Source organism: Pleurotus ostreatus (assembly GCF_014466165.1).
Source record: "Pleurotus ostreatus strain PC9 chromosome Unknown scaffold_6, whole genome shotgun sequence".
Taxonomy (NCBI): Eukaryota; Fungi; Basidiomycota; class Agaricomycetes; order Agaricales; family Pleurotaceae; genus Pleurotus; species Pleurotus ostreatus.
Genome location: NW_023503161.1, coordinates 1848173 through 1862994, shown reverse-complemented (window position 1 = coordinate 1862994; position 14822 = coordinate 1848173). Strand labels below are relative to the sequence as shown.

Sequence of the window (14822 nt, the reverse complement as noted above, 5' to 3'; positions counted from 1 at the left end):
CCGTTCGAGGGATTCCGGAGCTGGAGAGGCTGTCGACGCTGCCTCCGGGTATGTACGTCTACGTACCTAATCGTTTCGTTTACTTCTTCGTTCGGTCCGAGTACTCGAACATGAGTTGCTGCGGACACAAGGCTCCTTATGTACCCATTTACTTAGTTATACATGCATACCTCGCAGTTAGTATTACCTACCTACTAGTATATATAGTACATACACTCTAGCTACAGAACAAGAAGTTTAGTCTCCCCCTCAGTTGTGTTGCGAAGTCGAGTCCAGCAGTCGCACGCGGCGGGCTCGTAGAAATCAGGCGAGTCAATTGTGAGCGACACGCCACCAAGGAACAGCATACCGGCCTCTAGGGCGTCGCCGCTGGATTCGGATCCGGACTCGGTCGTATCATCATCGCATTCCGCCACTTCGTCGCTGGTGGTGGAATCAGGATCGTTCTGGGCTACACGGAGCTCTTTCGCCGGCACATCTGCATGTCGAGCCGCTTGCTCGTTCTGCCTGCAATCTCCGAAACGGTGGCCTCTCTTGCGACACACGAAGCAACGGCCTTCGGCCATGAGTCGTTGGCGTTCAAACTGGGATAGTTCAGGTCTCGCAGGGCCGCCATTTCCATCCGACGGTCCTGGTTCGTTCTGGGAGTCATTCCAATGGCGAGGGAGATCAATGGATTTTCGGAGGCGTGGATCACCTTCATCTTCGCTGGATGGACATGTAGAATCCATAACAGAGGCAGTGTAAGGGCAACCTCAAGATGGCCGCACAGCGCAAGCCTAGCAGAGGGAGAATCCAAAGAGATGAATAAGACTAACTACAATACATGAGAGAGCTGCTCACCTAGCAGAGGGAGAATCCAAAGAGAACAGGATGGGGATTCTCCATGCTAGGAAGCGAAGTATATACTGTAGTAGCGTGAGAGGAATGAAGGGTAACTGTACAGTACACCAGCCACAGGTACGAACGAATATCACAAGGTACGAGGGGGCATGTGATAATGAAGTGGAAGGGGAATGTACAGGAGTCGTGCCGGCGACCTGGAGAAGTGGGAATAAGGGATAACGAAGTGGGAGAAAAGGATGGAGGTAGCCCGGACGAGTCCCGAAGTGTATCTACAAGTCCGAGCATATCCGAAGCGTCTGAGCGAGTCCGAGGCGAGTCCGAAGCGCGGGAAGACTTCGGAGTCACCGGACAGGGCTCGGATGCGAAGGGAGTGAACGGAAGGGAAGCGGGGAGGTAAGGGGACGAAAGGAAAGGAAAGGGAATGAAAGAAAGAGGAAAGGGACGAGGAGGAAGGGGACGGGACAGGGGAAAAAGGAGAGAATAGGAGTGTCCCCTTACATCACCCCCCCTTCAAGGTTGCGGCGACCCGACGCGAAGATTCCTGCCTGCCGCGCCATGAATTCACCAACCCGGAGACCCCGGACTGCTGCGAGAAGATGTCGAAATATGACTGCACGGAGCCCGGAGCCTTCCGACTACGCCAACGCTCCCAGGACTGGTCCAGTGCTGCAGGAGTCATCCGGAGAGGTAGAGCAGTTGTCGGATTCGTCGGACCCGTCCGGAGTACGCGTACTGCATCCGGATGACGATCATGGAAGTCCTTGACCTTCCGGGCAGCATGCTGGAGGTTGCTCGCGGGCTCCCAGGAGTCGTGCTCGATACCATAGCCTCGCCAGCGCACCAGGTACTTCAGGACCCGACCGAACCGTCTGCTATTCCGGACCTCTTCTACCTCATGCTCCTCTTCTCCGTCAACGAGCTGCGGGGGTGGCGGAGCGACAGGGCGTCTACCCGGAATGGGGTCCAGAACGAAGGGGGAGAGTTTGACCACCAGGAAGACGGGATGGAGACGGGATAAGCCCGGGGGGAGCTGGAGTCGGTACGCTGCCTTGCCAACCTTCCGGACGACCTTGTAAGGACCGAGTCGTGCGTGTCCGAGTTTCCGAGAGGGTCGGGCAAGGTTGATGTCCGACGAGTCCAGCCAGACCTTGTCACCCGGTTGGTACTCCGGAGCAGGAGTCCGACGCTGATCGTAGTAGCGCTTCATGTCGTCCTGAGCCTTGACCAATGCGGAATGAGCCTGTTCGACTGCGGACTTCATCCGGTCTACGAACTCGACTGCGGACTCCATCCGAGACGGTGGTTGGTGAGGTTCGAACCCGAGACGAGGATGACGGCCGGTATCCAGGAGGAAGGGTGACTGCTGAGTGGACGCATGGACCCGGTTGTTGTACGCAAACTCCGCCATAGGTAGGAGGCGAGCCCAGTCATCCTGACGCTCTCCGACAAAGATCCGGAGATAGGACTCAAGTTCCTGGTTGGTCCGTTCCGTCTGTCCGTCGGACTGAGGATGGTACGCAGTGGAGGCAGCCAGCTTGATTCCGAGCATCCGGTAGACTTCCCGGGTGAACTCTGCAACGAACTGCAGACCCCGGTCGGACACAACGGACCAAGGGAGTCCGTGCAGCTTCCAGACGTTCTGCAGGTACAAGTTCGCGGATCCGAGGGCAGACACTGTGGTGTGAGTGGGAATGAAGTGGGCACGTTTGCTTACGGAGTCGACCACGTTCATGACAGCATCAAACCCGTCGGACTCCGGAAGCTCGACGATGAAGTCGACACTCAGACGATCCCAGCGTTCATCCGGAATGGGAAGCGGATGGAGTTCACCCATGGGCGGATGCCTTTGGGCCTTCATCCGGAGACAGAGGTCGCAATGGCGGGTGTAGGATCCGACGTACCGGGACATGTTGGGCCACCAGTAGCTGCGCGAAACGAGCTCGAGGGTCTTCCACCTGCCGGCGTGTCCTGCGACCTTGGTGTCGTGGTGCTGAGCTACAATGGTCCGACGCAAGTCCGGTGAGTCCGGAACGTAGATCTTACCCCGGAACATCAGGAGTCCGTCCGATTGAGACCATTCCGCGCTCCGGACTGTCTTGCGACTGCCCTGGGTCTTCTTCAACTCCTCTGCCGCCCTTGCCACTGCATCTTCAAACTTCGCATTCCGCACTCCAGTCCGGATAGCCGTGAGGATATCCTTCTCCTCCCCTTCAAGAGTGACACCCGTGGCACGGACGGCAAAGTAGGACGGCTTAAGTAAAACCACATCCTTGTTGTCATCCTTACCATCCAAGTGATCCGAGCGGCGCGAGAGAGCATCCGGCTTACCCATTGTCCGACCCGGACGGTGCTGGAGAGTGAAGTCAAAGCGGGAGAGGTATAGCGACCAGCGGGCTTGACAACGATTGAGCTTCTGGGCCTTGATGAAGTACTCCAGGTTTTTGTGGTCCGTCCAGATCTCAAACGGAGTCTCTGCGCCTTCCAGGTAGTGCCGCCATTCTTCGAGTGCCCGGATGATTGAAAGCATCTCCTTGTCGTGTATTTCGTAGTTCCGCTCCGCAGCCTGTAGACTTTTAGAGTAGAATGCGACAGGATGCCATTTACCATCATCCGGATCCAGTTGCGACAAGACTGCACCCGTAGCGTAATCCGACGAGTCCGCTTCAACCCGGTACGGCCGATCCTCCTTCGGAAAGACCAGAACGGGCTCCGAAGTGATCAGCTCCTTGATCCGAAGAAACGCGGATTGAGCGGAGTCGTTCCACTGCCATTCCTTCGCGCAAGTGAGGTCGAAGAGAGGCCGAGCGATATGCGAGTAGTCCTTGATGAAGCGGCGGTAGAAATTGACGAACCCGAGGAAGGATTGGAGTTCAGTCCGAGTCCGAGGGGTCGGCCAGTCCGCGACTCCGGAAACCTTCACCGGATCCATCTCGATCTTACCCTCGGAGATGACGACTCCGAGATACTCCACCTTGGTCTGCTCGAATTCGCACTTGTCTGCTCGGAGGAAGAGCTTGTTCCGCTGGAGGATCTCCAGGACCCGCTTGAGAACCCGACGATGCTCTTCGCGCGTTTTGGTGTAGATAAGAATGTCATCCAGGTAGATAATGACCACACCTTCCGTAATGAGCTCCCGGAAGAGGTCGTTCATCATGGTCTGGAAGGTAGACGGGCTATTCGTCAGTCCGAAGAACATTACCAACGGCTCGAAGAGTCCGCGCGTAGTCCGGAACGCGGCCTTCCACTCGTCGCCCTCCTTGATCCGGACGTTGTTGAAGCCCCACCGGACGTCGAGCTTGGAGAAGTAGCGAGCGTTCCGGAGTTTATCCACCAAGTCCGAGATGAGCGGGAGCGGCTACCGATTCTTGACCATCATGCTGTTGAGCTTCCGGTAGTCCTGGACCAAGCGGAGCAATCCGTCCTTCTTCTTAACAAAGAACACCGGGGCGGCCATGGGCGACTTGCTGGGGCGGATCCGACCAGTCCGGAGGTTTTCTTCCAGAAACTCGTCCAGCTGTTTCTGCTCCGCGGGGGACAGCAGGTAGCACTTGGTAGAGGTCGGTTCCGCTCTGTCCACTAGCTCAATGGTGTGGTCCCACAGACGCGGCATGGGCAGTTCATCAAAGGACTCCTTGGCAAAGACATCCTCAAATTCTTGGAGGAAGTCCGGGACTGCGCTGTTCCGAGGATCGTGGGGCTTGTTGCGCTGGAAAGCCAATGCGAGGCGTTGCGAGACCGTTTCCGAAGCTCGGACGTGCTCTTCCCGAAGACTCCGAAGGTACTCCGGAGTCGGAGGAGGAACGGCTGCGAAGATACGGTCGCCCTTCTCAAGTCCGGAGTCGTCCGGAGTTGTGGCCTCATCGTCCTCGTCGTCGTCCTCGCAGTCCTGAAGCTGCGGGAGGTCGTCCGAGTGCAGTTCCTCAACCATTGGCATCGGACCCGTACGACACTCCCGGAGTCGTACGGACTCCTTGCGTCGGGTCAGCTTGTCATGGCGGAACTCCTTCCGACAGGTATCGCATCCGGACGGACAGCGGCTCATGGTCACCTCCTTCGTCTGCCAGTCGATCTCGGGGTTGTGCTTCCGGAGCCAGGTGTATCCGAGAATGATGTCCTGGCATCCGATGTTAGTGACCGCGAAAAGCATCTGTTCCGTATGATCCTTGAACCGGAGTACAAGGTCCACGACTTCGGAGATGGACCCGTTTTCGTTTGGTGATCCGTCGACATTGAAGACCGGGATCGGAGCGGACAGCTTGCGCCGGGTGAAACCATGAGCATCCGCAAAGCGCGGATGCATAAAGACTCCGGTGGCTCCGCAGTCCACCAGGGCCTGCAGGGTGCATCGGTGTTGTGTATCCGTGCTCTGCACTTCAACGGGTATATCTAGCGAAAGCTTACCGGGCAGCGCGGAGATCTTATAGCTACTGGGTAGCCGCCGTTCCCACTGCGGGCGAAACCTTCGGAGTGTGCGGATTGTAACCGGAGTCGTTTGCTTAGCGTCGGACGAATCATCGGAGTGATTGGAATCGTCTATTTCGTCTACGCTAAGACAAGCAAATCGGTTATTCACCAACGAGGTCGCACTGACCACTCGTTGGTCCGGACAAAATCCGCCGTGTCCAATTCCTCAACCGGGGCCGTTCCCTCATCGTCTATTCCTTCCGAGGTCCCTGCACTTTCTACAGCATCGGCCGTGGTCAGGAGATCTTCGATGGCGGACATCCGCTCCTCGGTGGTCATGAACCGGATGTCGTACCGGAGTGGGCACTCGCGGGACATGTGACCGGGTTTGCCACATCGGTAGCAGAGCTGCGAAGTGGCGGGCCGGGAGCGGGTGTGGTCGACGTCCATGGGGACGCTGGGTGAGAGAGCCTTCGGAGGAGGCAGAGGTTGGAAGCGGGGTTGCAGAGGCGGGAGGGGAGTCCGAGGCGCGGGGAGTACACCCGCAGGAGTCCGAGCGACTCCGGAGTTGGCTGCTGGTCGGACGAGGGATCCGGAGTGTCCGGAGTTTCCGGAGTGCACGCCGAAGTGGAAGGACTGGTTGGCAGCACGGTTGTCAGCAACCCGCTGCGCTGCCTTGTACCATCCTTCGAAGTCATCCTCGTCCAGACAGTCTGCGGACTCGGCAACGCGGCTCTGGATGATGGAGTCCAGTCCGCGACGGAACTTCATCGTGATGTTGGAGCCCTCGGAGTATCCGGATTGATCTACAAGGTCCCGGAACTCGTCGAGGTACTCCTGGAAAGTCCGACGCCCTTGGTGGTACCGGGTGGACTCCAGCTTGAGCATGGCGGCTTCGCGTTCCCGATCCGGAAGGAAGCAAGTCCGGAATTCGGTCGCGAAGGCGGCCCAGGATTCGAAGTACGGATCCTTCGGACTCCGGAGCACCATGTCCGCTGTCATACTCCAAATTGGGATTTGTAGTAAGTGACATGAATATTAGAGTTTTGTAGCTATTTCATACACTACTATAAAACCAAGGCATACACTCGCAAATTGAGTCAAGTCAAACGGACCTCATATAACGATCATAGACATTATTTCCTACTTTCCCCTATTTACTCCTGGGACCCCTAATTAATATTCCAACATCCTAGTAAGTCAACAAGTCTTAAATCACTATGTTACATGACAAGTAAAGATTGCGGAAATGACAAGAACTGTACGGAAAGTTGAAGCACTTTACGGAACCTTCTAGTATTTTGCAAATACTTATCAAAGTGACATTAGATCTTGTTCATGAAAAGCTCAAATAACTTGAAAGACATACAAGAACATAGTAGAATGTCTGAGAAGTTTATAGAACTTTCCAGGATGTAACGGAAAACTGTACTTACTAAGCAGCAAGTCTTAACTTACTAAGCTTTGGCTTGGCCATTACAAATCATTGGCTTACTCCTGCTGAAATATGAGTCATTCAGAGATTCAGCACAGCCTTGAAATGCTTGGCATTGCACTGCCTCCTTTCCTCTGTAGTCTATATAAACCCCAAATTGTAGTAGATAGAAAAAGAGACTTTTTACCATCTTTCTTTCTCCTGCCCTCATTTCTCATCCTCTTCCCTCCTTTTCTTTTGCAGTACCTACTTCTTATTAAGTAGAGTATTACTGTAGGTTACATAGTAAAGAATAGACTTGATTAGTTGATAATTGAGTGCTTCGACCTGTGAAACCCCTGCTAGAGAAATAAGATTACGTGTCTTGTGTACACCTAAGTCTTTATACTTTAGTGATTGCTCCCCAGTCGTATTGAATTCGTATAGACCGTTGCTGGCTAAGCATTAGACTATAGAACGATTCTATAGGTGTTTAGTAATAATATCGGAAGTGATCTAGCAGAAACGTCTGATCTAGAGCTTCATATTTCAGTTGAATTGTCGTATCGCAGTTTGTATTATTGGAGCATTACTAGTATACTCAGTCAGGAATATTCCTCCATCTCAGTGCTACTTGTCTCAGTCAGTTTACTATTTGTTTGTGTTTACCTACGTATTATTCACTTGTTGAGTAGTTCGTACTAACGTGTTGTGAAGTGTTTTACTTTACACTTCTTTCTTTCCTTCCAACCTTCTACCCCTTTCCACTCCTATTTCCCCTATCTGTACTACTCGGTAGTATAGTTTCCAAAGCCATTATTATCAATAACACACCTCTCAGCCTGCACAACTTGGGTGACTGTTTGATCTATCTTGACTGATCCAACTACATCCAAAGCATTTAGTGAAAACCCCACTGAGTGTGACAAGAATTTGGTGACCACCGCAGGACAGAGGATTACCTTCGTTAATCTTGGCTTCATCATTTCATTCCATATCGACATTCAAAGACATTACTATGTCATCCAACCCCGTTCCTTCAACATCCGCCAATCCTTTTAACTTCCCTACCCCCCATCAGAATATCGATTTCTCTCAAATGAGAGAACCAACTCGAACCATTGATTCCTCACCGGAATCCAACTTTACAGAACTATCTGATATTAGTTTACACCGTGATGAACCTCCCCATTTACGTCATGATTATGCCAAAGGCAGATCGCCAGACATGATGCCTGGTCCAGGAGAGAAAGCTGCTCCTACACGTTTTAAAGGAGATTTCGATTTGGTCAAACAGTTTATCAGAAAGTATAACCGTCTCTGTGCAGCCTATAATCTAGTTGATCCACAAGAAAAGTGCGAGCGACTTGTTGATTATTGTAGTAGATCTGTGAGATTATTCATAGAGTCACTACCTAGTTATCAACGTGGACAATGGGCACAATTAGAGAAGGATGTACTTAAATACTATGATGCAGATCTTGATGAGACTAGATATATACCAGACCAGTTAGCAGAACTAGCTGAAGAATGGCAACATATTAAAATCACTGATCTAGCAACATGGAAAGAATACCAATGTGAATTCCTTACTAAAGCCGGTTGGCTTAGGTCCAAAGATAAAGTTACCAAAGAAATGGAAGCTGGATATTTTTGGCAAGGGATACATCGTAAATTTAGACAAGATATAGAAATACGGTTATTTGCCACCAATCCGACTCTGACTCCTAAGAGAGCTTACCCTATTGATTTAGTATCTAGTATAGCTGAAGGCTTGCTTGAACGAAATCGGTTTGAGTATAGTCTTATGGGAGTTAATACTGAGAGACCAGATTGGTATACGCAGACAGATTCTGATGATTCTGATGATGACTCTACAGATAGCGATCGTCGCCGTAAATCTAAAAGACATAGAGAACACCGTAAATCTTGTTCTAGGTCATCTAGAAAAGATGATAGTGACTCTGAAGTAGAAAATAAGAAGAAGAATAGATCTTCTAGGTCCAGGAAAAATGGTCGACATTCTAAATCCTACAAAGACACTGAAAGTCAGGAGGAAGTAGAACAGCTTATTACTCAAATGAGTAAAATGGATATTTCAGATCCTGGATATGCTGTAGTCTACTATAAGGCTATTAAATTGGATCCTATGGTTGTTGATATTATAAGTCCGCCAGGCTTTAATCATCCGCCATCTAGAAGACCACACACTAGAGTTTCATTTGCAGATCAGCCTCAAAGTTTTAATTATTCTGCACCGCGTCCGCCTACTCCAGTTAACGTAAGACCCCCTACTCTTACAGGAGGAAATGCTGAGCCTATGAAGTGCTACGTATGCGGAGAGCTTGGGCACACTATTAGAGGATGTCCCAAGGCTACTGAGTTATTCAGAGCAGGTACAATAATTAGAAACGGAAATGGTAAAATCGCGCTAAGAGATGGAACAGTCCTTTCTTTTGGACCTCACGATCCTCTTGTGGATGTCTTAAAAAGACGTCAGCAGCCGTTACAGTCACACTTTGTAGCATTAGACTCTGAAGAATATGTGTCAGAAGACTGTATGGATGATTACGATTTTGATGAATCCTACCCAGTCCAATCTTCAGCTGTTTATCCTGCACAAAGAGTGGAGAAAAAGACTACCTCTACTAGACGTCAGTCTATTGAAGAACCTACGGCCTCACCACATGTGAATAAGGACAATACACCTTATATGAATACTCGATCAAGACCGCCAAGTATCAATCAGTCAAGGACACAGACAACATTTCGGCCAGCAAATTTACCTGTAGTCAAGCCTATTGATGTCAGGACACCTCGTGTACGCCCAACCGCTAATGAGGACACTGTCATGAAGGATCTGACTCAGACGGAAAGCTCACCAACAGTATTGAAACCGGCACCTCAGGATTCCCCACGACAGAAAACACAGCCCCGGCAATCAGAGTTATCTCTTCAGACAGATATACAGAAAATGATACGGGAAGTACTAGATATAACAGTCCATGTTCCTCTTAGTAAGTTACTGGGAGCATCAAAGGAACTCTCAGATGCGTTTTCGGAACAGCTGAAAAGAAGGAATCCTAAATCGGGAACCGGATCTAACCTGGTAACACCGCCGATGGAAAATCTCCCAAATCAGGAGCTAAGCGGAAGCAAACCTAAAATATCACCAATTAGGAATCAAGCCCGGCCATCAATAACTCAAAACTCTAAAATTCATCTTATAGGATCTAGTACCTCGGTTGCGCCGCCATCTTTACCTGTTCAGGTACACTTACAGAATAGTAATGCTACCGCCGCCGGTAACTTAATCTACACTCAATGGAGTTGTGATGGTAGTACTATACCAATAGAATCAATTATAGATACGGGATCACAGCTTAATATCATAAACGCTGACCTCGTACCTGATTTTATTAGATCACCCATTGAACCAGACACAGTAAGACAAATTATTGTGGCTAGTAGTGGTGCAAAAGAACTTAAAGGACTTATCCGTGGAGTTCGCTTACGGAACGGTGATATAGAAACTATTGCAGACTTCTATATTGGTGAAAATGTACCATTCCAAGCATTATTAGGCAGACCGTGGCAAGTAGAGAATCAAGTTAGCATTGAACAAAGAGAAACAGGAGCCTACCTAGTTTTCCAACACAGGGGAGACCTGGTAGAAAGTTAGAATTGCCAACAGCAACTCGTCCAGCACGCATAGAGACTTCATTGCTAGCCTCGATGACCCCTTTCCCCTATCAGGAGGACCCCTATAACTCGTTTTTCGATTCTGACACAGAATCTGAGGCTGAGGATAATCTAGAAAATTCTGAGACTCTTCCAGAGGCATATACACTCAATGTCCAGGCTTATGACGATGATTCTGGAAAGATAGACCGTCCTCTAACCTCAGAAAACCAAGACAACAATGATATTAGGTATAGTAACAACCATCGACTTCTGTATCCCTCACAAAACTACTCCGATAGTATGGAAGTAGACCTGGAGAATTGTAGACCGCATGGTACGCCCCAGAAGTGGGAAATTTCACTTAAAGAATCAGTGGAATTATTCCATAAGGTAGTATTATGGTGTAATCCAGTTCTAGTTTTAATTTTAACCGTTGCTTTCGCAATACCAAGCCTCCCGCAGCTAGTATATGCTATTGCGCGACTACTCACGAAGCTTCTAGAATTTATAGGCAATTATTTTGTATATATACAAGGCAGAAACAGCAAGATCTCCTCATTCTACACCTCGCATTCTAAGCCATCTCATAAATCTCGCACCACATCTTCTTTTGATCAAATCGGCATGCCAGATCTACCGGTTGTCTTGTACACCGGGTCGCTTCACGCTGTCCCCGGCCACGAGGACTACCCCATGATCGACCCCACGATTGACACACCGTCTTCTGAGGCTCTCACACGTCTTGCAGCCACGATTACTGATTGGCCGCCCACCCCGAGTCATCTCGTCCGTTACTGGAACCCTAGCAGTCTTCCCAGCATGCACATTATCATGCGCAACTCATCGACGAAGCTGCTCAAGCATACACCAATCGACCTTTGGACGATCGCGTAATTTCGATCATGTCGTCGAACAACACGATCGAACTATCCAGTATGGGCATGGACTCCCTCCTGGTTCAACAGGGAGTGATGCTGAACGCATCCATTGTCTCCCAGACACTTCGAAACGAATATCGAGCTCCCATTCAACGTGGTCATTTATTCTATACATTTGTTACACCTCGTATGGAGCACCCCTCCGAAGGAGTCCAGCACGCCGCTAACCCCGTTGCCACTCGTCTCGGAATTGGCAGCCCTCGTTTACGCGTTCCCCGACCCATTATCATTGAAGATTCTGACGACGACGAAGTACCTGATAGTCAAGAAGAAATAAATCTCAGTCAGTGGCCTATCTTTGACATACCTGTAGACCATTTAATTCGTGGTGAACTACCAGATTACGCGGCTATTCTGTCGAAGAAGAATGATAAGCAGGACGATAATAACGATGGGGCTTCCATAGCCGACTCTACCGCCGCTGTATATTCGCCTACGCGTCCTGGAAGTCGACGAGACTCTACTAGCAGTGATATGAGTATTGAACTTGACGATGACCCTCGAGAACCACGAATACACGACGCACGGCCGCCCACTGCAATTGAGGAACATTTCCTCAACTCCATCTTCAGTACTTCGACCATTGCATCTCAACCATTTGGCCTTCCTCTCTCCGCATCTCAGTACGCTGAACCAGTCGTCACGCCTGTCAACGTCGACTCCACCCACTCCCTACCTAGTCTAGAAAGTGTTGAACACTTAGAAGAATCGGATAGTAGCCAAGTTAGCACCAGTCCGTTCAATCTTCCGCCGAAACGACTTCAGGAAATTCAAGAGCGAGCCTATAGCTTCTTAGGCAGGAAGATCACCCCCTCGCACGAAATTGAACCGACGACAAACACTACTGTCAACCCAGCACTTATCAGCCAACCCTCGCCGCGTAACCTCATTAAAGTAAATAGAACGGATAAGGATTACGACCCCAAGGACTGTCTTCACCCCCCACATGGCTCACTTGTATGTCTACGACACAACCTCACGCACGCGCAACACTACGCCTTGCAAGAAAGCAGACTTACACTCAATGAGGTCGACAACATGAACGAGTACGAACTGGACGAATATCTACGTACGCTGAACATGGAAACGCCGTCGCAACCTCAAGAACAACCTCCTCCGTTACCTCGACTTACTGAGGAAGAACTCAACTCAGAAACACTAGGCTCGCAGTCGAGCATGATGTCGCCTGACATCGCTCCTGCACAATCTGGCAACGAACACACTCAAACAACGAATACGACCGTACAAACCGATGAACCGGTCAAAGTAATGACTCTGTTTCTCAACCACAACGTCCCTCGCATTGTAGTCAACGAATTTCGTGATTCAAAAGCCTTACCTCGACTACATGACCTCTACAATCACGACAACGATTCGACATCATCTAGCTCTTTCGAACTTATCCTTCACCCTCCAACCGAAGCTGCACTACGAGGAACACAGATTGCTGACGGAACCTACCGTACTTCGACTCCATACCCAACCCCAGAACGCGAACTTGAGCCGACGAAATCTAACACAGACTGGACGAACCTCAAGTACCCTGCATTCCTTACCAAGACGGCCGACGACTCAGAGAACGATAAGTCGAGCCAGGATTACATGTCCATGGAAGAGTCTGACTATAGTCCGGATGCTGTAGACTCCCCGCCATCGTCAACGGACCCTCAGACGAATCTCAGGAGGACGCTACCGTGAAAGACGACGAATCTATCATCCTTCTTCACCCACCTATCCAAGTTCAAGCTCGACTCCATGAAACGTTTGATACGCCCATCATCGATTACCATCATCCCCCGAACCTTCCTCCCAATCGTAACATCATTCCTACCAGTATATTCGCCACTACGCAGCAAATATATCCAGGCGAGTTAATGTATGAATTGGCCACGGATGCGCCTGACCCTTGGGATTATAATGGCGCCGAAACTACTGTGATTCGTCGCATGAGCAACCCGCCCTCGTACACGAAAGAACAGGCGAAATATACGGCTGAACCACCAGAAAACCATCCGTATTGGCTTGACAACCACGCCGACTTCAAACGAATACGCACTACGGTCAAATATCAAGGAACTTACGATAACCATCCACTACGCAACTGGCATAACCGGTTCGACACACCTACCGACTACCATGATTACTGGAAGGATGACGGCGATACTGATATTGCGCAGTACGTCGTGGATATCTGCGAAGCATCCAGGCAAGGAATCCTACTCCCAGAAGCCTGGCACGATATCGACGGACCACCAGAGTATATTGTGAAAGCCCAGGACGCCGTTAGACACATTTATAGGAACTTACGAGGACACCTCCACGAACTGGACGAATGCGAACTCTGTAGCGCTAATCACAACGAAGAACCGCTTGAATCCGTTGAAGGAAATCGACTTCTATTCTTCAATGTCAACGTCCTACCAAAGAACTATGGGCAACTTGCGCCTTACGACTACTACGTCAAGCACTACAAGAATCCTTGGGCCTCCGATAACCACGTCGTCGCTTTTAATCCATGGAACGTCAAGATAATCTATTTGCGACGGATTCGCATCGATATCTTACAGTTCTTTCGCGAACTTATCTACTACGTCTTCACTCCGGAATTTCGACGCTTCATCGACAGCCCGCAAGCACCCAGTGATATGCGACACTACTTCTACCATCATTGCGCCTTCTTTCGATTCTTGGACTACCACATTCCCCTCCTCTTTCAAGGCTTTTCCTGCGAATGTATTCACCCTGAAGTCGGATCGTCACATACTTGGACCGAACGGCAGCCTAATCCACCTCGAAACCCACTCCTCACCGCCGAAGAAGACGAATTCCTTCACCATATCAGCGAATACTTCGAATATCAAGAGGTTATTCGAATGGCAAATACCTGTCGTCACCTACGCGAAATCTCTTACTTCCTATCTTCTCATGTCCGCAGCCTCTTCGTTCATGGATACCTTGATCCCGACTACATTTTTGACGGTCAGAATAATCGGCGCGCCATTATGTGGTGCAGAGATTCCCTCGCCGCTTATTGATGTAAGTCGCCATTGTATCATGACTTCGAGACTGTCTCAAGTCCTTTTTTCTCTAGCAACTTGTTTTATTTTGATTTACTTTCCTTCCCTTCTTCCTTACTTCGCATTTCCCTACATATATAAAACCCACACACCAAAGTCCTTTCTCTCTTATATTTCAGACATACCTGGCTCCCTTTTGCATTGTTTCATCTTGCTTTTCTCGTCTATATTACGCTCAGCGTGGACATTTGATTTGAACTATATATATACCTGTACCCATTTCTTTCTCCAAGTTTCTCAAAAGACTCTTTCTTCTCTCCCCTTCTTGCAATCCGTACGAACATTTTGCCTCTTGGGTTACCCTATATATACAGCATGCTACGTACCATGTTGGACTTTTTCTATTCTTTTCCTCTCAGTACTTACCAAATGTTTCAAATCATATTGGACTTGTATTTTTCTGTACTTATTACTGCTTCCCTCTACCATGGCTTTAGATATGACTCCACTATCCTTAGT

At 49.6% G+C, this 14822-nt stretch overlaps 5 protein-coding genes across 5 annotated transcripts; 4 read left to right on the top strand and 1 right to left on the bottom strand.

The window, feature by feature from the left end:
* Positions 1–221: 221 nt before the first annotated feature.
* PC9H_008865 (uncharacterized protein) lies at positions 222–731 on the bottom strand (the record flags this gene model as incomplete). Its single annotated transcript, XM_036778372.1, has 1 exon — positions 222–731. One exon carries the CDS (start codon positions 729–731, stop codon positions 222–224), a length of 510 nt encoding a protein of 169 aa, XP_036629800.1.
* A 6951-nt stretch (positions 732–7682) lies between these two features.
* On the top strand, positions 7683–10346 carry PC9H_008864 (uncharacterized protein; the record flags this gene model as incomplete). The annotated part of the gene is made up of 1 exon (XM_036778371.1): positions 7683–10346. The coding sequence occupies one exon, from the start codon at positions 7683–7685 to the stop codon at positions 10344–10346; it is 2664 nt and encodes an 887-aa protein (XP_036629799.1).
* Positions 10347–10972: 626 nt separating this feature from the next.
* Positions 10973–11242, top strand: PC9H_008863 (uncharacterized protein; the record flags this gene model as incomplete). Its single annotated transcript, XM_036778370.1, has 1 exon — positions 10973–11242. One exon carries the CDS (start codon positions 10973–10975, stop codon positions 11240–11242), a length of 270 nt encoding a protein of 89 aa, XP_036629798.1.
* Positions 11243–11415: 173 nt separating this feature from the next.
* PC9H_008862 (uncharacterized protein) lies at positions 11416–12984 on the top strand (the record flags this gene model as incomplete). The annotated part of the gene is made up of 1 exon (XM_036778369.1): positions 11416–12984. The coding sequence occupies one exon, from the start codon at positions 11416–11418 to the stop codon at positions 12982–12984; it is 1569 nt and encodes a 522-aa protein (XP_036629797.1).
* A 176-nt stretch (positions 12985–13160) lies between these two features.
* Positions 13161–14321, top strand: PC9H_008861 (uncharacterized protein; the record flags this gene model as incomplete). Its single annotated transcript, XM_036778368.1, has 1 exon — positions 13161–14321. The coding sequence occupies one exon, from the start codon at positions 13161–13163 to the stop codon at positions 14319–14321; it is 1161 nt and encodes a 386-aa protein (XP_036629796.1).
* Between the last annotated feature and the right edge of the window lie 501 nt (positions 14322–14822).